Consider the following 23,587-nt stretch of genomic DNA (forward strand, 5'->3'; position numbering starts at 1 on the left):
GACCAAAGCAATAACAAGAAGGCTTACGATGCAGCACTGTGTACCTCTTGGTGGTCAGTTTGACTGCCAGGAACCTCCAGCAACCACTCGCTGGGGAATACACATCTTTTCCAAGTGACCTGTGGTCGCCAGTGGGGTCTGATGCCTTGCTAAGGCTGGACGACTACCATAACTCTGGCAAATGCTGACTGTCAAATTATTAACAATTAGGGATGCGCACATGCATTGCAGAAACAAAGATAAACTCCACTCTTCTGAGAATATTTAAATTTCAAATATGAAAGAAAGAAGAAATTCCAAACTGAGAGATCCCTCTGCCATTGCCTATTCGTAAATGCTTTTAATAACACTTTACAGTGTAACTATAAAGCAATTTATCTTCTCAAGGAGGTGAAGTAAAACGACAAATAAACCAAACAGAAGCAGACAACTCGCTGATAAGACGAATTCCTCTAATAACATAATCCTAGTGCTTCTATTACACAGGCACATAGACACTGACATGAGCAAGAATATGAGAGTATACTTGTAAACTCAGTAAGAAGCTTTATCTGCCAAGGTACCTAAATCCTGCTTTAGCTTTAGCGTGAGAAGCAAGAGGGGAGGACCAAGAGCTCCAAAATATAAAAATGCCCTGACATTGACCAGAAAACCTCAGATTAGATATACAGAGGGTGGGTGACTTCATTCTGCTTCATTCTATGCAGAGGATGTCATTACTACACTATACCTTTAAATAACACATAGTTTTTATTCCACTATATTGAAAGATGCTTAACAGTCCTGGCAATAAGGTCCACAGCAGCTGTTCTGGAGTGTTTTTAAGGGCCACATTAACGATTTTATTGTCTTGAAAATGTCAGCTAGTATTAAAATACACTATTTATAGAGCTGGCAACTTTAAATTGGTTGGTTAAACCACTGAAAATTCCACAAGAGGCGACAAAGAAAACCAATAGGTCTTCCTAATTGTTTGTAGCCTTCTGCTTCTTGTTATGGACAAATTATATAACTGAAAGCTACGACACACATCCAAAGTTTGAAGTCAAGAGCTTGGTATCTGTTTCAAAATTCCAGAATTGGTCAGGGTTTATTCAACTCTAAATGAAAACCTTTCATATGAAAAATATGTGCTAGACAACCTACTTTTAATAGAACCACAGCTTCAGGAGCAGAGTCACCCAGTGGAAACACACTTTTTCCAGTTAGATCAAGGTTTCTAATAGCAGAATAACACAGCTGAACACAGACCAGTGAAGGTGCTGACAACCAGTTCTTGCGCCTGCTTGCCTCTCTGGCCTTTGACCCTACCAACACAGTCTTAGTCTTCAAAGTCTTCTCACCTCTCCATCCTGAATATCACACATTTTTGATTTTCCTCTGAGCCTCACCACTCTCACTGACCCCACCCACCAGCCACTCATTTATCACTTTCACACACACACAGCTTCACAAGGCTGCTGTTAGCAGCACGTATCAATTGCTGAGCAGCAGCTATTTTAAGTGAGAGGGAATCTGCGTGTAGTTGAGAGCATATTCATGCATGGACATGCACACAGTGGAAAAACGGAAAGAGAGGCTAAGAGAGTGAGCATGATGTGTGCATGTGTGTGGATCTAACGGGCCAGAGATATTAACACTGGAGATACTTTACACTGAAGCAGGTTTTATGCCTTTTTCCTTTCATGTTATTTACAATAACACACAATATTTATCAGAAAACGAGAAAAAGTGGTGGTCAGTTGTTCATCAGTCTGCTAAATGCTAGACAAGTTATCATAAGACGAGGAACTGCATAACTTGGGCAGAGGCCTGTTACACTATCACCTTTGACTTCAGAGGACTGCCCTCCTCATTAGCTCTGTGAAGTTTCACACTATTTCTATCAAAAAGACTTCTGATGCTTTTGAAAGAAGCTGCAGCATGCTGGGTGGAATCACAAGCACTGCGTGACCATCATCAGCTCCTTGCTGCAGGACGTGATCAAGGCTGTAAGCCACACAGCACCTGTTGGGATAAAGGCATCACTGACCTTTCTCAAAACCAGCGTTTGCTTGTCATACTTAAAAGAGTACAGGTGTGATTAATATTCTCAAGTGTGCATTCCAGAGTTGCAGTGCCTGGTATTGTTCATGCTGGCCCTTTGGCATGAACTTTTCTTGCTTTGTCTGAGAGAAACATGAGCACAGGTCATGAGGTCAACTCTATGTGGGGATAAAATCTATTCTGCTTTCATTAAGTGTCTTAACTTTATATGTCTCTGATCCTAACATGTGTAGCTTCATGAAATGTTGCACACTGCTAATAAGGCCTGTCAATGTATAATCTAAATTGGAATATGAACTCATTGGCCACTACATTATGTACAGCTGTTCAACTGCTCGTTAATCTAATCATCTCATCAGTCAAACTCACAGAAGCAACTCAAAGAATTTGAGCATGTAGACATGGTCAAGAAGACTTGCTGGTCCAAAAAAGAGAAAACATCCAGTGAGGAGGAGAACAGTCAGACTGCTTTGAGCTGATAGGAGACACACAGTAACTCACCAGTAACTCCTTTAAACCCTCGTAACAACAAAAGTATGCAGAAGAACATCTCTGAATGTACAACACGTCAAACCTCCCATCAGCTAAGAACAAGAAACTGAGGCTACAATTCTTTCTAATCTTTCTAAGATTGAGAAACCACTGTCTGCTCTGTCCATTTATACTGTGAACAGATTTGTACACGATAGGGCTAGATTTCAGAGCCGGTATCCTGCCTTGTATCAAAGGTTCAGACTTGTGATGTATACATACAAGTGTGTGTGTGTGTGTGTGTGTGTGTGTGTGTGTGTGTGTGTGTGTATATATATCTATCAGGGGTCCCCAATCCCAGTCCTCGAGGGCCAGTGTCCCTGCAGGTTTTAGATCTCACCCTGGGTCAACACACCTGAATCACATGATTAGTTCATTACCAGGCCTCTGGAGAACTTTAAGACATGTGAGGAGGTCATTTATCCATTTAAATCAGCTGTGATGGATCAAGGACACATCTAAAACCTGCAGGGACACCGGCCCTCGTGGACTGGGATTGGGGACCCCTGATATATATATGTATATATTAGGGGTGCAACAATACTGATCAATATTGAACCGTTCGATACAGTGCTTTCGGTTCGGTACGCATATGTATCGAACAATGCAACATTTTTTATTTATTTTATCAACTTTTCTTCTGACGATGCTGTCTGTGTTGAGCGCTCAGTGGATCTGCGTTCAACTACTCCGCCTAGGCTGCACTGTCGAGTGCAGATCCACTGAGCGCAGCGCAAGCTAGCAAGACAGAAGCTAAGCTCGCTGCAACATGGCAAACTGAACCTCCCCCACCCTCATTCAGATCTGGCCTTTGGAACTATCTTGGTTTTCATGTGAAGCATGACCCTGATGGTAAGCGCGTCATGGACAAAAGTAAAACAGTATGTCGGATGTGCCACGCAATGCTCAATTGGTGGGAACTAGTGCGTTGGCGCAGTTAGCTTGTTAACGCGTTGACACCGTCCAGCCCCACGCACGGGGCGATCCGCGGTAACTTGTTAACGGAGATTTGCCGCGCTATGGCGTTAATGTCATTTTAACAAGATTAACGCTGACAGCACTAGTGGGAACACAACGAATATGACTGCACATTTACGCCGACATCATCCTAGTGCAAAGACGTGGAAGTGGAAGCAGACAAAAACAACAAGCACGCATGCTACAAACTTTACCCGAGTCATTTAGACAGCCGTTAGCACATGATTCTCCTTATGGGGACCTGATATGTTTAATATGCTGCTGAGAATATAGTAATATAGTATAGCTTTTATTTTTGAAAGAGCCATTTCTCTGTAATAAACTCTCTTTTCCAAAAATGAGTGATTTCTCGATCAGATAGATTTATTTTTCTTATTACTTTGTTGTTCCAGCAACATTAAATTTAAAAACTGTACTTTTGAGTTAAAATATATATTTATAATTTTAACAAATGACAAATTAAAAAGGCATGAACATTTTTTTTTTCCGAAAAAATATTGAACCGTGACACCAAAGTATCAAACCGAACCGAACCGTGAATTTTGTGTATCGTTGCACCCCTAATATATATATATTATGTTATATATATAACATATATGCTCATGCATGGAGGGTCCATGCAAGTCCAGCACCCCTGAGGCTATATGCTAAGTGGAAGGAAGGAGGCTGTGTCAGTAACACAGTGCAGGATGAGACAACAAGCATCCACGATGGCTCCAACTGACTGCATGCTCAGTGAATACCTCAGGCAGCAGAAACCCAAGAAAGAGGAGGGCGAGGAAGAACCATCCTTAAAGAATAGGCCCCTGCCTGGTATGTACCACTGGCAGATAGAGGAAGTGGCTGAAATCCAGAAGTCCTACCAGTGGCTGGTAAAAGCTGGACTGAAAGACAGGTTCCAAACTGGTTACTTGAACATGACAATGAGTTCATGTTACTCAAATGGCCTCCACAGTCAAGAGATAACAGTCCAATAGAGCACCTTTGGGATGTGGTTGTGTGAGGAATATTTTCAGCACCCTGTTGAATCTGTGCCATGAAGAATGAAGACACTAATGAAGCCAAAGAGGGTCCAACTTCATATTAGCAATGTGTACCTAACAAAGTGGCCATTGAACATGTAATTAAATATATCAAAACAAAAAGAGTACAAAACAATTTCCACTGACAGCAGGCTAATAAAAGATCGTTAACAACATTAACAGTTGTAAGACAAAAATACTTACATGACATTATTGGACATGATACAGTTCATTCAGTCTTTTTCTGCTGATTTCTTTATTCAACAACTTGTTTCCACCTCTTGAATGCAACTAGACAAAAGTATAGTTAAACAATCATTAAAAAAAGCTTACAACTTAGATGTGCATCTAAGGTTTTTATGGATGTAATTGTTATTATAGAAATACAAGTGACTGTGTTTATATTTGTACAGCAGTACAGAAGCAGTGTAATCCACCTCTATAAACTAAAAGCAGCTCCTCTAGACTCCCCACTTGTAGATCAGATTTTTATAACCAGAGTCCTCTCTTAAGTCAGTGAACTAAGATCGGTGTCTCAGCGGAGCAATCCACTGTATGGGTAAAGTGTAAGGAAAGACACAGTGACGGATTCGTAAGGCCAGTGCGGAAAGCTCTTGAATTACATTTGTGTCTGTCAAGGGGGTTTTACTGACATCTGGGTTTTACAGAACCGGGAAGCATAAAGATTGCCCTCTGCAGACCAGCGTGCTGATCTCATTTCAATGCCCCGTTTCTCTGAAAGGAGAGAAAAGAAGGTGCAGAGGATAATTGGGGCTCAAAGCAAGTAGCAAGTGAATAATTTCCTCTGGTACTAGGTTGAAAGACGAAAGTGGTGTGCGGTAATTTCCCGTCTGGCTAAGCGACTAACTCCTGATGCATGGAACAGGAGCAGACGAGAGGAGAGAAGCTGCGTATTGATCTCACTGAGTTTTTACATTTCCTCTTCCATTCTGAAGGAATTTTCAGATGTGCAAGTCCCACAGTGAAGGAAAGTACACTGAAAGACGTCACACACTGACTCTGATAAGTACTGAGAGCCTCATTAATTTCCACTAAGAACTTGCCAGGTGCTTTCCCATCAGTTTACAAGTAAACAGTCTTTGTTTGGGATGATTAAAAAGTTAGTATTAAGTTATCTTGTTTATGAAACATCTAAACTTTTAAATTAAATGAATCAGCCATATCCATGCAACACTGAAAATGGTTTCCTGGCTCAGGCATGCAACCATTTACAGTAAAGAAAATCTGTGAGAGACTTTGTGTTACTTTGCTTGACACCAATGTGCAGATTTTCCAGTAATATCGTCATCTGTGATGAACAAATTAAATGAAGTCCCAATCAATAAAACTGCTCTGGAAATTAAAAGTTGTATTCAATGTTGACTAAGACCTCTTTGGGGGGAGTAAAAGTTCTCTGTAAAGGAAAAAAAGACACTTTTTTATTGCTGTTTTTAAAAAGTATTTAGCCAACCTAATACTTGGTTAGGTTCCCTTAAAAATAAAAGATTTACCCAATAAGTTGTAAGGTACAGAAAAGGAGAGAGCTGCACTGGTGCTCAGTGTGTGTTCTCCACCAAAATGCCCTATTTAGCAAATTTTATGGAAAGCAATGTGAAACCGCAACATGATTTAATGAGTCTGTCCTTTGCCCATGGTCGACCTCTACACCAATTTTCAGCTCTGTAGTTTTTGTGTAATCTTGCTGAGAAAAAGCCGTTAATGATCATATATATACATGATCGATTTAGCACCTGGAGATGAAAACTGGGACTGATGCACACTCGACCGAACGCTAACACACATACACATTTCAGACTCATGCACATGCTCTCCCGTTGTTTCCACTGGCCTCAATCACCTCATTTTCATCCTCTAATTCTTAAACTGGAACCAGTGGTTTTGGCCAGGGCAGGGGCCAGTTATTTGACCGCAGCAGTCTTAGCACAGAGGCCAAGTGGGACACACTCTGCAAGATCCAAACCAGCATATACTATATACAATGACGTCTACTGAAAACCCTGGAGTCTAACTTCATGGCAGGAAAAACAGGGATGACACGTGAAAGAGAAAAGGGATAGAAATGAAAGATAAAACTGATGAGCTAATGCTGAGGCAGTCTGACACAGCAAAAACACAGAGTAATTACAAAAAACTAAGGGAGAGGCCAGACACCCTTCAAAGAAAGCTGATTTCCATCGCTTGTATCCACAACCTTGTTCTTTTTGCCACTACTCAAAGCTTGTGACCATAGTTGAGGGTAGGGACGTAGATCGACTGGCAAATCAAGAGCTTTACTTTTACGCTCAGCTCTCTCTTCACCATGATGGACCGCTCATTGCAGCTGCAGCAAATCTGTCTGTCAGTCTCCCGCTCCCCTCAATTGTGAACAAGACCCCGAGATACTTAAACTCCACCAATTGGGGGAGTAACTCGCCCCTGACCTGGATTGGGCACTCCACCCTTTTCCAGCTGAGGACCATGGCCTCAGACTTGGAGGTGCTGATTCTCATTCCCGCTGCATCACACTTGGCTGTGAACCGCTCCAGTGCGAGCTGGAGGCCATCACCTGATGAAGACAACAGAACAACATTATCTGTGAAAAGCAGAGATGAGATGCTGAGATAGTCCAAATGGAAGCCTTCCACAACTTAGCTACAACTAGAACTTCTGTCCATAGAATTTATGAACAGAATCAGTGACAAAAGTGCAGCCCTGGCAGAGTCCATCACCCACCGGAAAGGAGTCTGACTTATTGCTGGCTATGCGGATCAAGCTCTTGCAACAACTGTATGGATCTAATTGCCCTCAGCAATGGACCACACAGCCTATACTCCCACACCTCCCACTGAATACTCAGAGGAACACACCCTCAAGTATCCTCGAGTGGGTAAAGAGCTGGTCCAGTGTTCTGTGACTGGGACAAAAACCACTCTGTTCCTCCTGTGTCGGAGGTTCGACTAAGGGACTGAGTCTCTTTTCCACCTCCTTTCCAGGGGAAGCTGAGGAGTGTGATCCCTCTATAGCTGGAGAACACCCCCTTCTTAAATATGGGAAGCACCACCCTGGTCTGCAATCCAAAGGTACCAGCCTTCATTTTCAACGAAAACAGCCCTACAACATCCAGAACCTTCAGGAATTCAGGGCGAACCTCATCCACCCCAGGGGCCCTGCCACCAAGGAGTTGTTTAACTGCCTCAGTGACCTCAGCCCCACAAATGGATGAGTCGTACCGTCATACTGAGCTTGGTCCGCATTTCTTTAATTTACTCCAGAAGCATTTCTGTATCAAGGAGGAAAAACTGAGACATACTGTTGAAACTGCACTTCTTTTTTTACATTACAATGTCTGAGGGATTATAAGTGTAATTAAACTTCAGGGCCGCATAAGATCAAACTGGGCCACAATGTAAAATTAGTTTGACTTCCTGGTCCAGAGTAAATACATTTATGATCTTTTCGTACAAAGGCAACAAAGCTCAGTGGTAGATCTCCTAATAAAGTCAAATCTCTCCCAATCAAATCCATTCTGAGTTTGTATTTAAACACTATCCTGTTGATTTCTATACTAGTGAGTATTTTCAGGGGCACATCTTTTTACCTGCATGTTACCTATTCTTTAAAGTTTCACTGGACCGGGCTGCTTTCTGAGTATAAACTTTTAAATAAACCAAACCAGGATGCCTGCTCGCAGTGAGGCAGGTGTGACACATCAACTCATATATAGCTTCACTGCCCTGTTGGAGTAAATCACCTCTCCGTTAGCAAACATGTAGAAGATGAAGGAGAATTTCAAAAACACACTTGGGACTAGGATGCTGGGAAGAGTTGGATCTTGGATGGGGTTTGTTTGTGTGTGGATTCCAGAGTTTGGAAAATCTGTTGCAAAACAGTCCAGAACAAATCGCGGTGTATTTTACAGACTCGTACAGTACTCACTTGACATAAGCTCTCGGCTGCAAAATGAAGCACCTACAGAGAAGATGGTGCAAATTTTCAAGAAGTTAAATAAAATTAAAGCTAAATTAATTGAACTAATTTACTTGGGTAAAGAGAAAGATGGAGAAAGATGTGGCATCTCTAAGAGCTGACAGTGTTTCAAAGAGATCTTTGTAAGCATCCAGGGCCTCTCTGAGATTTTCTGCACTACAGCGAGCTGCAGACGCACCCGATGTTATGAGAGCTGAACTCAGCTGACCTCTCGGTGTGAGTGTCTTTGCCCTACCTGGATGTCTGTCAGCAGCTCCCCACAGATGTGTGATGGGACTCTGAGAAATCTCTAAGTTATCGATGCATGGTGACAACTGTGAGAGAGCGGAGGCATTTTGACGAATCACATCTGGCGAACAGTTTTTTGGTTTTTTTGAAGGGCGCTTTTGTCACGGTTCTGGGTCAGTTTTGACCCAGTATTTTGAGTTTCTCGTGTCTTGGTTTAATTTTGTATTTTGTATTGTATTTTGATTCTTTTACATTGTTGACCATTATGAGAATTATAGGTTTCTGTTTATTCATGTTTTAGGATTTGCTCCTTGGTTGTGTTCTCATGTTTATTGCAGGTTTAGTTCAGTGTCTAGTCTGTCTCTCAGTGTCGTGTCTGCATCTTTGTTTAGTGATTCATGTTTCCTGTTTTATTGTGAAAGTCTATGTCTTATGTTAGTGTGTGCAGCTTTGCTCCCCCTGTCTCGTTAGTCCAATCCCTCCCAGCTGTTTCTCCCTCCTGTTGCCCATTCCCTGATTACCACCGTGTATATTAGCCCTGTGTTTTCCTGTGCTCAGTGTCGCGTCGTACCCTCAGATTATACCTGTGTGTTTTTGGTCTCAGTAGTCTATGTTCACTTCATGTTTTGTTTTGTCACCAGCAATAAAACTGAGGTTTTTGAGTTTCAATTTAGTGTCTGAGTCCTGCATTTGGATCCACCTCTCCATCCGCCTGCACACAGAGCCTTGACAGCTTTATCCTATGACGTCTGTACAGCAATTTTAAATAATCCAATAAGATCACATCTTGAAGGAATCATATTTTGCGCCTTACTTGAAATTACTTCACGGATTTGGCTGATGACTGGAGTTACGATATTTAATAAACTCACAGTTCTGACACTCGCACAGAAAAACTGTTCAATAATTGATGCCTTAAAGCTGCATTTGGTTTATTTATTCTATTCTCTCTGTCAAAGTCAAGCACATCTTCAAATGTCACTTCTCACCCCTCACTTCTTTCCTTTCCTCTGCTATACCCTGTTTCACTTTTTGTGTGTGTCCATAGTTCATTTTCTCATTTTTCATTTGTGGTCATACAGGGCAGTTTGTTGTTACGTCGCATGTTTGTGTATGTGTGTGAGATAATGGTAAAATGAGGAGGCCTCGGGGTTCGTCTAGACGTTAAGAGGTCGGAAAGTAGGCCCCTGTTTCTGGAAAGTATTTGGTATCCATTTCAGAGGGGAGAGCAGGGGTGAGTGAAGGAGTGTGACGGAGTGTGACGAGAGTAGGAACAGGAGTGTGCAGGCTGCTGTTGAGTAACAAAGGTTAATACTGTCCGTGCTATTAGACATAAAAGGCAGCACAGCTGAACCAGTGCATTTAGAATTCAGACCCGAGTCTTCAAATTAACATTGAATGTCAAAACAAACACACATTCAAAAAAGCCACATCAGAAAATCCCCTGAGTAAGCTGAACTTAGCCTCATTCGGATGTTTACTTTTGTCTCAGGAAAGGAGCAGTCTTTTCTGCACGCATAAAGTATAAAGTTAAACTTGTACAGCTAAATGAATACAGCTGAAACATTAGTGTCCACTAATATTAACCAATCAGTATTTTTCCACATGAAAATAATAGATACTATCTTGCAAATGTGCTAATTTTGTCACCGTACTAGTGTCGGTCAAACAAATGATGATTTGTATTTACTACCAGGTTATCTGTCAATCAGCAACATTCTTCACTCTCATTGGTTGTGGCTTCAGTTCCTCTCCTGATAGGTGATAAAATGTATATCTTGTGACAGGCAAAATCTGCACTGTTCAAATAAATACTGTTGCAAAAGAGTATTTAACCCAGCAGTGACTTTTAGTATCATTATCATTAGTATCTGTCTATTTGTTTGTGCTTGTGTGACATAATAAAAGTCAGGCTCCCTCAAGAACTGCTGAAGTAAAAAATAAATACATTTCAGTGATGTAAAAGCTCATGATCATCACAGTTTTCCGGTTATAGAACTTTATGAAGTACAGAAATAAAGTTATATGTTTTGTTGTCACTGGCTGGCTGTGCTGCATGAACCAATGAGGACAAGTCAAGGAGGTTTGTAAACAGCCAAATTCAGGACAAATTAATCTTGTCTGACTAAAATTTGAACAATGCTCTCGGAGGAGCAGTGATTCTTGTGAATTGTGGATAGATGGACAGGCAGATTATGAATGCCTCGTCCTTGCATGATCCTTAAATTATGGTGTAAATATGCATAATGCAACTCTTTTTTTTTTTTCGCTAAAATTTAATTTTAATATGGTTCTAGGCTGTAATTGTTAATTGTAGAGTAGTAGAGTGAAACCAATTATTTTTTTGTTAGCAGAAACCAAAAGGCAAGAAAGGTAAAGTGAAAATTATAAAATAAAATACAATGCAGCTTCATTTTATAAGAAATACTCACCAACTGTGGAAATGAGACCATCATAGGAGTAATTGGATACATGTTAAGATGCTGAATTGCATCTTCTGCCATGAAAAATCACTCTGAAGCCCAGAGTTTCCTTTCCTCCAAACCCAAGAATTAATGATGACAATGGAGACAAAGAGCAGCTCAGTCAGTCAGCATTTTGTGAGAAAGAAATTCCCCAGAGTGTTTCAGTAAAGCATATTTGAGGTCGATGGAGAGAGTTTCAAAGAAGAGAGCGGAGAAGTGTTCAGTCTCAATGATTCAGTATGAAGAGGCCCAGCGGAGCAGAACCTGAGATTAATACATTTCTTCCTCTGGAACCCAAAACATACAATCAGACTCACGCTCACACTGAAGCATACACATAATGTTGAGTCTATTATGTCCATCGCCATGACAGCGTCTGAATATATTTCCAACTACGCCCAAGTCTCTGTGTGTTTAAGGTGTACACTCATAAATGCACTATTCAAAATTAGCTCTTTTTGACAATATTACTCTGGCCATGAAAGTGAAGTACGCTATGGGCAACAATTCTTTGCCAACTTGTTCCTAACGTCTGTAACACCATCCACCTAACTGTTCCTGAAACAAAATATAAGAGGATGAAATATCTGGGTTAAGGTAGACTTCTTCATAAACAAAGTCTAGGAATCTTTTTGGTTGGCCTTATTTTCAAGCATGCAATTTTATTTTGATTTCAATGGTCACTGAAAAATAAACACTGAGTATTTACGCAATGATCTTATGCACGCGTGGTTCAGCTGCTCATTATCACAAATACGTACTCAGTTTACTGACAGATTCATCGTGTTGGAAATGATTTGAGAACTCAACATCTCAACTCATCTTTTAATGTCTTATATTACACACAATCATAGATAACAATATGTAATATGAGGCATTAATAAGCACAGAGTAGTCATTATTATTACTATTAATGCAAATATCTCATCACCTAATCAAATGGCATCAACTCAGTGCAATTAGACATATAGACATGGTCAACACAACCTGCTGAAGTTAAAACTGAGCATCAGTATGAGGAAGAAAGGTAATGCAAGTGGCTTTGAAGTTTTCATTGCTGTTGGTGCCAGTGGCTCTGAGTACAGTGGAACCCCGACTTACGAAATGAATTCGTTCCTGAGGGTCTTTCGTAAGTCGAAAATTTTCGTAAGTCGAAGCACCCACCTCGCCTCTTGAGTGAACGATAGGCTATAGGCTAATTGCTAACTGCAACAACAATACGTCGTTCAAGTGGAACAGCGAAGCGCAAGTATGAAAGCCAAGGGGGTTGTCACATGATTCGGAAGGCATTGTGGGCATTGTAGGCTCAGCCAAACAGAGCCAGCGGATTTCGTTACGCGGGCATTTTGCCGTAGCAGGGGCAGAAATATTGCCGTTAAGTGCCTTCGTAACTTGAATTTTTCGTTAAATGGGGTATTCGTAAGTCGGTGTTCCACTGTATTTCAGAAACTGCTGATCTGCTGGGATTTTCCCACACAGACATCTATAGGGTTTACAGAGAATGGTCTAAAAGAGAGAAAATCATTACTTAAATAACCAGTAATTACAATGAAGGTATGCCAAAGAGCACCTCTGAATGGTCAGAATTTGGTGTAAACAACATAAAGGTATGGATCCATCCTGCCTTGTACAGTTGTGGTCAAAAGTTTACATACACTTGTAAAGAACATAATATCATGGCTCTCCTAAGTTTCCCGTTATTTCCAAAACTCTGATTTTTCTCTGATAGAGTGATTGGAACAGATACTTCTTTGTCACAAAAAAAACATTCATGAAGTTTGGATCTTTTATGACTTTATTATGGGTTAACAGAAAAAAGTGATCACATGTGCTGGGTCAAAAATATACATACAGCAACATGAATTAACAATTTTGGTGACTTAGAAAGTTGTCAGTGAAATGAGCTTTATAGCATGGCTTCTTAACTTCTTGTGAGTGATTGTGAGCGACTACAGCTGGTGACTTCTCTGATGCCAGTTAAATTGAGCTCACTGGATACAAACACCCACAAATGCCACAATGGGAAAGTCAAAGGAGCTCAGCATGGATCTGAAAAAGCGAATTATTGACTTGAACAAGTCAGGAAAGTCGCTTGGGGCCATTTCAAAGCAGCTGCAGGTCCCAAGAGCAACAGTGCAAACAATTGTTTGTAAGTATAAAGTGCATGGCACTGTTTTGTCACTGCCACAATCAGGAAGAAAACGCAAGTGTGCAACTGTGTGATGATATCACATCAACATGCCCCAAAATCTCTGAGGAATGATTCCAGCACCTTGTTGAATTGGTGCCACAGAGAATAAAAGGAGCTCTGAAGGCAAAAAAAAGAAAAAGAGTCCAACCTGGTAAGCGATAGGCTTACTTGCTGCTTTTGCTCCATTTTTTAAAAAAGCTTAGGTACCTACACATTGTGAGATACCAGCATTCTTATTAATGCACCCAAACTGAATCTCATAAAACTAGGTGGTACACAGTTTAATGCATAAAAACTAAACAGTGATAATACCCACTGAATCATGGGCTGAATCATGACTTCAGTTCCTCCACTACTTGTTTCCATGTTACATCTTCCTTGGCGGAGTCATTACAACAGCTGAAGAACACATCATAAAATCAAGCTTCTGCTGCCACAGCTCAACTCCACTTTCTTCTCTGGTCCAATACCAAACTTTTGTTTTGCATGGCTTAACTCAGTGTATTTGATTTGAGTTTGGTTTGGTTTTTAACAAGTGCCAGTGTTTATCAGTGCATTGGTTCAGGTTGCCTTCCTATTGGTTGGTCAGCAGACATAAGTCATGGCTGAAGTCATGTTGTCAGACTGTCGTCCAAAATTTCAGACACAGTTTGAATTTTATCCCGAGCTATCATCAGTCACAAGACTGTTTAAACAGCCAGCTTTGAAGCTCTGCCACTCTACAGTGTGTGATTACAGTTTTGGGGTCACAACCATTGATATATCCCTTATTCTCTCAGGCAGACCCTATTTCACAATCCACGATCACACAGAGTATAGCTGGCTTTAACAGGTCAAAGGGAGGCGCAAAAGCACATGCTGCCGCCGTCTTAATTAATCATTTTACAGATTAATGAGGTGCTATATATATACATACAGTGATAGCACAGCCCCACATCCCACTGCAGACTCAACATATTTGAAGCTCTTCTGGTGTCTCTGGACATTCCTATGTGGCTTATCAGGCCTTTTCTGGCTGGTAGGAGCTCCAAGCCTCTGTCTCACCCATCCCTGCAAGAGTACCTCTGATACTGAGGAGGAGGAGAATGGAGGAATACAGGAAAGAAACAGACAGACTGAAGGGGAGGAAATGATTAAGAGTGAGATGGCGGGAAATGGCAGCTGCAGAGACAGGAAACAGTCTTTTTTTTCTTATCATCTTATCACAGCTGGGGAATCGCTTCAAAGAGATGCACCTTGCTTTCATTTAACACAGAGGGGACTAGTTTGCACTGGCTGTACACGAAAAGCCTTCCTTTTTTAAACTCTTCTACTCTTAACTCGAGTCTGGCTTAAATTTCTTCATAGCTTGCGGTGAGAATTCACTGACTTGTTTGAAATTTGCTGGGTGACTCAGCCGCAATAAATTTAAAAATGCTCCAGTGAGCAAATGCATTTTTTTCCCTCTTCTTTCCAAAATAAAAGGACCTCTTGAATCACCCTGTCTAAGACAACATTTTCCAGCATTCAGGTGATGGATGGTCTTCATTTCCCATTTTAATTTGCTGCTCTCAGAAATTCGGGCCAAGTATCAGACTCCCAAACATTGCAAGTGTATGTTAGTGTTTGTGTGCCTCCTCTGGCCAAGAATGCACAGGAACCCTACGGCTCATCTCCGCAGGCCAAATGTAAGCAACTTACACAGCCCCCCGTTTAATCTAATAGACGATGTTTTGAAAAACAATGCTGCATATTTTGGCTGTAATGCGTCAAAGCTGATGACTATGACGTCCCCTCCTGCTTGGACAGGCTGGGTGGGAAGGAGAAGATGATAGAAAGGCAAAGCAGTGGGACAAACAGGAAAACTGGATTGAGATGTTAGCATAGTTGTTTTGCTTGTTGTGGTCTGGCAAAGCTCGATGTAGTCAGAACAAAAATGTGTATGAAGATTGATCCACGAGTGCCTTCATCCTATGGAACATCAGCTTGGGAATACAAGATGTTGGCTCGGAATCAAGTTTTCACAGTGGGAAAAAAATATCTGGGCAGCTCTAAAAAATGCCAAAGTTCTCCTAAACTAACACAAAGCAAGAAGAAAATACTACAGTCACATTAAACGTTTACCTTTTGATTTTTTTTTACTGTATAGCGACTACTGAAAATGAAGTAGTTGTTTATGAGGTTTGGGAGCCAACACCGTGTTTCCCCTCCGAATCGGCCTTCATAATGCGGCTCAAACATGGATGGTGGATGTTTGAAGGATTCAAAAATCCAGCAGGAGAAAAAAAAATATGTTTGCCAGCTTTAGCCTGACCTTTCATATTTATAGACACACTGCAAACATATATTCTCATGCACACACTCTAGTTTACAGACCATAATATAACATGTCTGACTTATATAGGATGACAACCATGTAAAGACATGCAGCTGCTCCATAAACTGTGTGTGTGAGTAATAAGCACGACTATGTGTGTTTTTTTTCTGGTGAGCTGGGCACATAAGGAGCTGCTGGATCTTTTCCCTGAGGAAAAAAGAGGAAAATATCCCACCTGATAGTCCAACTTATATGGATTTCCAAAATCACACTGGCCAGGAGAGCAGAAAGCTCCTTACCAGGTGGCTAACCCTGGTAAACTACTCTAATATCTGGTATGACCCAGATTTTGGGAGAGTAAGCACACACAGTAGTCAGGTAAAAACATTACTATGAAAGTTTTTCCCCCTGTTTTTTACTTCATTTTCCCTCTTATTCTTCCATCTTTCTCCCACTCCCATTTCTTCCATTATCTTTCATCACACGCTGCCCATCTGTCTGTGTCTCGTGCAGCTGTGAAGGCAAGCTGACACAGCCAGACCGCCAAGTCCAGTTTAGCACTCTGCTCACTAGGATTTCAAGCCAGGTCTTACTTTAGAGAGAAAGGCGGCTTTTTTTTAAAGAAAGAGATCTGGCAGCATGTGGCAACGCATCACAAAAGGTGAATCTTTAGGGGAAAGACAAACGAGGCGGCAGAACAAGAATGATTCTGGAGTATTTTTAGTAAAATTGCACGCTTAGAGACATTTTATTTTTATAGCTGGGACTCGTATCCAAACCCAACTGTAATAAAAGAAACAATGGAAAAAGCCGTAATTCCTGAATCATTAAGATTACGAGCAACAGACAAAAATAAAAGCAAAGGCTTGGAGCCGTACCACCTTTGAGATATCTGCTCGTGTATGAGGCAAATGCGTGGAAAATGACTAAGTGTTTAAAAAAAAACCCTGGAGAAGCAGAGGTGACGCACGCCGCTCATTTCTCGAGGTCAGTGTGGGTTATTCCTTAAGAGCTATTCATGAAATCATGTACTGAAAGTCATCAACGACTTCGTACGGCGGCCGTGCTGGAAAAAATAAACTTAACTAGGAGTGATGTCATCATTAACAAGGCTATCATGTCTAGAGCGAGGCTTGAGAGGACGCAGACCCTGCAGTGAGGTGCTGTGAATCATCATCATGATTAAGTGCCGCACACTTAATGAACTAAAGAGTACATAACAGTTACTGCATTATAGATTATTTCACTCCCTGCTGTGCGTAAGTGAAAGGAGAAAGAAAAAGCCGGCGACGCTTTTTATATTTTGAAATGTCTCTGAACTAAAGTGTGGACTTTTCAAAGTTTCACACTGCTGGTATTGCTTTCAGGAACCTAGGGGTCTACATCAGATTATATTAATCGTGGAAAAAGCTAGTGGGAACACCATCAAAAAACTGAAAACAATATCCAAACTCAGAGCCTCGAGGTCCAAACGACGACCTCAGCAGGTCACCAGCAGCGTTTGAAGCCTTTTCCAGTGGCACGCTTCTACCATCCAACTTCATGCAGCGACTGGCCAGATGTCCAAAAAAAATAGCTTCTGGTTTTTCATTTAATACACAACTACATTTTTTTGTGGGTGCAGAACAATAAATGCCTTTTAAGGAAAGATTGTCTGAAATGGTGCACTCTTTTCCTCATCCCACCAGTTTCCATGACAGCTGGGCTTCTCGCTGTGCTGTAGAGCACTGGGTCTTAAAAAGTTTCTGCATGCACTGTTGAATTTTAGTAAAAAATTAAGGTCAGTATGATGGCATTAAAAAGCCCTGCTTTATTTTCTCTACATTAAAGTGGATCCACTAATGCTCATTGCTTCTTTTGTTGTTTTTTTTTGTTCCTGGATTCTAACAGAACCTGTTTTTCTATCATTGTACTGAGCAAACAGTCTTTAAAAAAAAGATCTGCATACTGATGTTTAGGCTCCAGCAGGCACTGTGCATTCTTATTACTGATATTTCCAAGTATTGCATATAGACACAAACACCACTGTCACCTTACAGCAAGCAGATCCTGACCGTGGCTTGCGTCTATCACAGTTCAACGACATGCGTCTTAGGTCAGTTTGTGATTCTAGATTAGCCATAGGTGTGAATTTGAACGTGAATGGCTGTTTTTCTCCATGTGTTAGCCCTGCGACAGACGGCCACAGGTGACTACAAGCCAGAGTACTCCTAGTGCCGGTCCCCAACACCCAGATAAATGGGGAGGGTTGTCTCAGGAAGGGCATTCAGTATAAAAATCTTTGCCAAAATAAATATGCAGATCATCAAGAATGAATTTTCCATACCGGATCACTCAAGTCGATTGACAGCCACCAGTGCCACTGACCAGCAGGGTGCCGGTGGAAACTATTCTACTGCTAGGTGCAGTATTGTGCTTATTTCCAGGAACATATTTTTAGTTTCAGACTCTCCTAGAGCGGCTTTGCATGATCCACAGTTCAAAATAATGCTTATGATCTTTTGGTTTACTTGTGATGTGACAGTAACAGGTCTTCTTTATTCATTTTCCTCATCTACACCCCACCTGGAGGGGGTCTACGCTCCAAGAACCAAAGTTACAACGTGTCACCATTAAGAACAGCTCAAAAGCTTTCTGCTTTTAGCTTGAGGTGATAAGTATTAGAAAAAGTTTGAGTATGACATCACTTGACCAGACTTAACATTACTGAGTTTACACTCCAAATGTATAACAAACTGCTGAACATTACCTCCAATCTTACCGTAAACCAAGCCAAAAATCAGAAATCATTCTTTAACCTACATAATTTGATGCTTTAAGCCTACCGCATGATGTATTAGGTGAAAAGAGAGATGGCAGACAGACAGACAGAGAGAGACGGAGATGAAGAGCGCTGGAGGAGAGCCCTGTCTCTACATGCACGGCTGGTGGAAAAATGTCTCTCTTAATGGATCCCAGCTTTCTACAGCACTTAGAACAGCCAAGACCCGCCGAGGGAATAAAATATGGCATTATTATTATTATCCTGCAATTATCAATTATCCTCTCTCTCCCTCCCTGCCTAACTTTCACTGTCTCTGTTAGTTTCTAAGCACCGATGCACACGTTCACACGGATTTAAACATGCACACTCAGGCATTCGGGACTTTCTGTCAGACTGATCCACGTGGGGGCACGTGTTTGGAAGAAGTAACTAAGAACATGCGCTCTCCTACAGACAAACCACAGAATCTGCACTTCAAAACTCTGATGGTTGCGCTGCAGTTTAGCTGGTACACGATGACAGCCGGATATGCGCCTTGTTGACTAGTGTTAGCGCAGCCATTTTTTATGTGACAGATGGAAACAGACAACAAAACTCCTTTTTTCTTTTTCCAGTCAGATTCGGACAGACGACTCAAAAAACAAAAAAACAAAAACAGAAGAGAGATTACGCAATAAATTACAGACAGATTTTTCACTCTAACATCACTTCCTTGATCCTGTGAAGACACACAGTAAATGCCAGACTGTTCTGCTCCATCAGGTCGAAGCTTCTTTTATTTCTTTCTTTTTTTTCTGGACGTCTGTATCTGCTAGCCTCGTCCGCAAAACAAAACTCAGCTCTGTGTAGGCAGCACGCAGTCAGCCCACTCTCACTCTGCAGAGACTGGAAAGAAATACGGGGGTGTTTGCTGGCCATGAGATGTGAAATTCAAGCTTTTATTTTAATCAGACTTTTAATCTGTTACAGCCAAGTTAGGAGCCTGAGCAGAAATACGCCCTAAAAAAGCCATCTTTGACTGATTTAGTCCACGACATCACTTGATAAATCACCTAAAGCATTTTGAGTGCTTCTGAATAATGATAAGGCGCTAAAGTTTGCCCTGAAAGCCTTTTCTTGCTATTGTTGTGGTCTTTAGCAGCTGGGATGCAGCCAGCAGTCTGCTTATCAGCACTTAGCGAGGCAGGGTGAGAGAAAACCTGTCCTGAGGGCCAAGCTTTCAGTGCTAAGCCGGAGGATACGGTCCAAGACTATTAGCTTTAAACGGGGATGGAGAGATGGGTAAACCTGCCAGAACTTGGCGTACCTCTGCCTTTGTCTACAAATGAGGGTTTTGTTACAAAGTTCACAAAGTGCAGCAAAAAACTGATTTAAGTTTAAAGACTAAAAGCAAAAATTAACAGAAAATTCAGAATGAGTGGAAATATGAATTATAATTTCAGGATCGTCAAATCTAAACTGTTTGTTGTTTTTTTTAAATCTAATAAGTGACATAAATAACACGCTGCTTCTGTGTGTCGTGTCTATGCATTGTCCATTTTTTGCATATCAATCTGCACCTTTAAGCGGCATCAAACAGGGACATGCTGAGATAGGAAAAAATGGAGCTGTTGTGTCTTTAACCACAAACAGATGGCATGCAATAACACGCAAACTTACTGAAGGACAACTGGAATGACATTCAGACGCTGCTTCACAATACCAGGCTGTTACTTAACACCAGATTGCTGACTGTAACTCTTTACCCCTTGAAAGCATGCTAGGAGTAATCCCCGAAGCTCTTTGAAATGAGTGGTTTCTGTCATATTTCAGGCCTGCTGTCAGAACAAAATGACCGGGTTTGGATCAGAAGTTAGTGAGGGTGGTTTCAGGGTGGTTACAGCTACCCTTGGAAAAACCCAGAAACTATTCTAATGATTGACAAATCACATTATTGATCTATACTGAGGCATCAAAACTCTTCAGGGGCGGTCGTCAAATGCCGTCTTTGTGGTGGAAAAATCTCACTCTGACATCACTTCGGTTGTGTGTCATGTCCTCAGACCAAAGACTTATCCTAAACTGAACAGGATAGTCGGGGATCTGAAGGAAGGTGGGGGGAATAACACAAAGAAAACAGTCTGGGGTTGAATCAAACTCAGGTCTCTGCAGCCTTTCAGAATATAGTAAATGGACTGGTTTTCTACTTTACTTGAGCACTCAAAGCACTTTATAGATATTTATACAACATGCATCATTCATCCATTATAAGAACTTGTTTTTTACGATTTTTCTAGCCAACATTCACACTCTGATGAACACATGTGACAGGAACTTGGGGTCAGTATCTCGCCCAAGGATGCTCTGGCGTGGAGACTGGAGCAGCCAGGAATGCTCTACCTCCGGAGCTACAGCAACCCCATAGGTCAGCTCCTCACCCAGGTGAGCACTCAGCTGCAGCACTTCCTAGTGAGCTTGCAGACCCTAAATATCCCCCATCTTCTGCTGTGTATTCAGCGCTTCCATGAGTTTGTAACTGACTGCAGATCAGAGGCATGAGTCGAGGTGCCTGCATGTTTACACAGGACCAGACCCTATACCACCAACACAGCTTTTACAGCTGGGCTGTTTGGACTTGACGGATGAACTGTGCCATATGTCCTGGGTGTGTGTGTGTCTGTGTGTGTGCGCGTGTGTGTCAGGAAGCACAAATCAACAAACCATAAACAAGTCAACATTATGACCCCACATAATCCCCCAAAACTCCAGCTTTTACACTAAATCGGGCCAAACAGCTTGTTTAAGCTACAAAATCAAAGATAGCTAAAAGCAAAGCTCAAAATCAGATTCATCTAATCGCGTTAAATCTTAAAAATTCATCTCTTCTACTCTTCTTTTCTCTCATTTTTCTTATTGCTCTACAGTTTGTTCAAATACATCCATGGTGTGTATTTCTGTGCACGTGTGCGCTCAGTCTTTATGGTATTTTAATCACTGGAAACCCCTGAACAATTAGCTGGCGAGCGGCTTCCCCTTCACTGTCTGCGGGTGTGTAATTTAGAAGAAACATCAACAGCAAAGCCATGCAGGGCCTCATTAACATCAGCCTTTCTAGGCCACAATCACTCCATGCATGCACACACACACACCCAGCAGGTCGCAGACTGAAAAAATGTGAAGCAAGTTTGGGGTCAATGTCAAGATGTAAAGATCCATTAATCATTAATCCATTAGTCTGACTCACCGCTGCCCTCTGGAAGGCTCCTTTCGTGTAGGTGCCTCCTCCTCTGTAGTTGATGGCTGGGATCTCCTGGTTGAACAGGGAGCACTTGTGCTGGTGGGACTTAGGCGCAGAGATGTGGTCCACCCTCGTCACCACGTGGGTTTTGGATGAGAAGGTCACCAGCGCCACGCGGGTGTTCTCCGGTGCGACGGGGAAGTCGGACAGCATCTTGCGTATGAACCTCAGCTCACTCAGGAAGTTGTTGGCCCCCACGCTCGAGGACTCGTCCACCAGGAAAACCAGGTCCAAGCAGGAGCTTTTCTCACGCAGCTCACGCACATTTCGCTTGAACGCCATGCCGAGGCGCTCCACTTTGCTCTCTGCACTTTCTGACAGGTTACCAGCTGACGAGGAGGAGGAGGATGAGGACAGGGTTGACATCTGTCTGTACCGCCGAGGCTGCTGCCTCTGGGATTGTTGAACGGCTGGCCAGGCCGTGGTCCACGCATCCAGGACGCACAGGAGCAGAAGACAAGTAGTCCATGATAGTGTTAAAGAGTATCTTTGATAAAACATAGTTACAGTCAGCACAGCACCTCTACTGAAGGAGGACTCTGCAAAAAAAGAAAGACAGCTTGGATCCTCTTTACAAGAGGAGTTCAGTGAAGATAAAAGTGCCCTAAGCTTGCATCAGCGTCCAGGAGCACGGCAAACAGCAGCAACTTGGTGCAGAGTTCCTCAAAAGCATTGCTAGATGAAGATAAAGGTCCTTTCATTCAAAACGTGCTTCTGTTTGTCTTTTTCTGTCTCCCCTCAGTGGAGCAAAACTCTGCTCGCAAATGCTCAGCCTTCCTCACAAGGTGTCTGCCTCCCTGACTTTCCTGCAGAAATAAATCAGTGTATCTGTGCATGCAGTGTTTAAGGCTTTTTTAACATAAACCTATATGCTCTTCATCTCCTCTCTGCCTGCCTGCATGCCTGTTAGTCAACCTTTCAGTCAGTGCATCTGATCCAAAAACCACCTCAAGCCTCTTCAGTCCTCTTTAGTCCCAGTGCGCTGCCCCTCAGGCTCCTGTTTGCCTATGTGACGCTCCTGCCTGCACCGTCAGCCAAGCTCCGAATGCTCGTTCCCCTCTTCTCCCCAAATCATTTAAAAAAACACACAGAGGAGGAGGAGGAGGAGGGAGGAAAAAAGTTGAGAGACAGAGAGAGGTTGAGGGGAAAAAAGGGGGCTGTCCAGTCGCGGCGTGAAGTCATTTTTTTCCCCTTCATATCTCCTCCTCTTTTTCTCTCAACTCCCCCTTCTTTCCCTATCTCTCTCTCTCTCTCACTATGTCTCTCACCCTCACCCTCCCCCTGGCCCTCATCTCCTTCTCCCTCTCTCCTTGTATTTCCCTATCTCTCTCATCCGGACAGTGAAGTGAGGCTTTATGTCAGTGCTGCGCCTCGCCTGTCAACTTGTCAGCATTCCCAAAGAAAACATCAGCAACAGGCGCAGTGATCAACTCCATATGTCTGCACCGTGCACGTAACACAGCGTCGGTCTGAGATCAAACAAAGTCAGAGTGAAAGGTGGGAGAAAGGGAGGAGAGGACAAAAAGACAAGTCAGATAAAACCTTAGATAAGATAAAGGAAATTATTTCAGACACATGTGGAAGATTGTTAGTTTTTTTTCCCTTTTAGACGCTATCCTTTCCTCTCCCTACTGACCTCCTTATCTGCCTTGTATCTTGCTCCAGACATTAAAAAACAGGAGGGAACTGAACCGTCTTCCTCTCCCGTTAATTTGCCCACTTTTTCCTGCACCATGGGATTCACACTCGTTTTTTTCTCCATCTCTCCTGCCTCCTTGTGTCTCTCTGCTGTTGTGTTTTCC

General features: G+C 42.1%; 1 protein-coding gene across 2 annotated transcripts in view; it reads right to left on the reverse strand.

Moving 5' to 3' along the window:
- Nucleotides 1-22,988, reverse strand: part of svep1 (sushi, von Willebrand factor type A, EGF and pentraxin domain containing 1) — a 108,160-nt gene extending 85,172 nt beyond the window's left edge. Inside the window, exon 1 of one of the 2 annotated variants that reach the window (XM_084923976.1) lies at nucleotides 21,732-22,988. In XM_084923976.1, the coding sequence (XP_084780102.1) occupies nucleotides 21,732-22,286 (555 nt within the window). In that variant the 5' untranslated portion in view covers nucleotides 22,287-22,988. The remainder of the gene's footprint in view (nucleotides 1-21,731) is intronic. The other variant, XM_084923978.1, reaches the window with a different exon arrangement.
- Nucleotides 22,989-23,587: the final 599 nt, after the last annotated feature.

Source organism: Perissodus microlepis, chromosome 3 (assembly GCF_051167445.1).
Source record: "Perissodus microlepis isolate ML-2025 ecotype Zambia chromosome 3, ASM5116744v1, whole genome shotgun sequence".
NCBI classification, from domain to species: Eukaryota; Metazoa; Chordata; class Actinopteri; order Cichliformes; family Cichlidae; genus Perissodus; species Perissodus microlepis.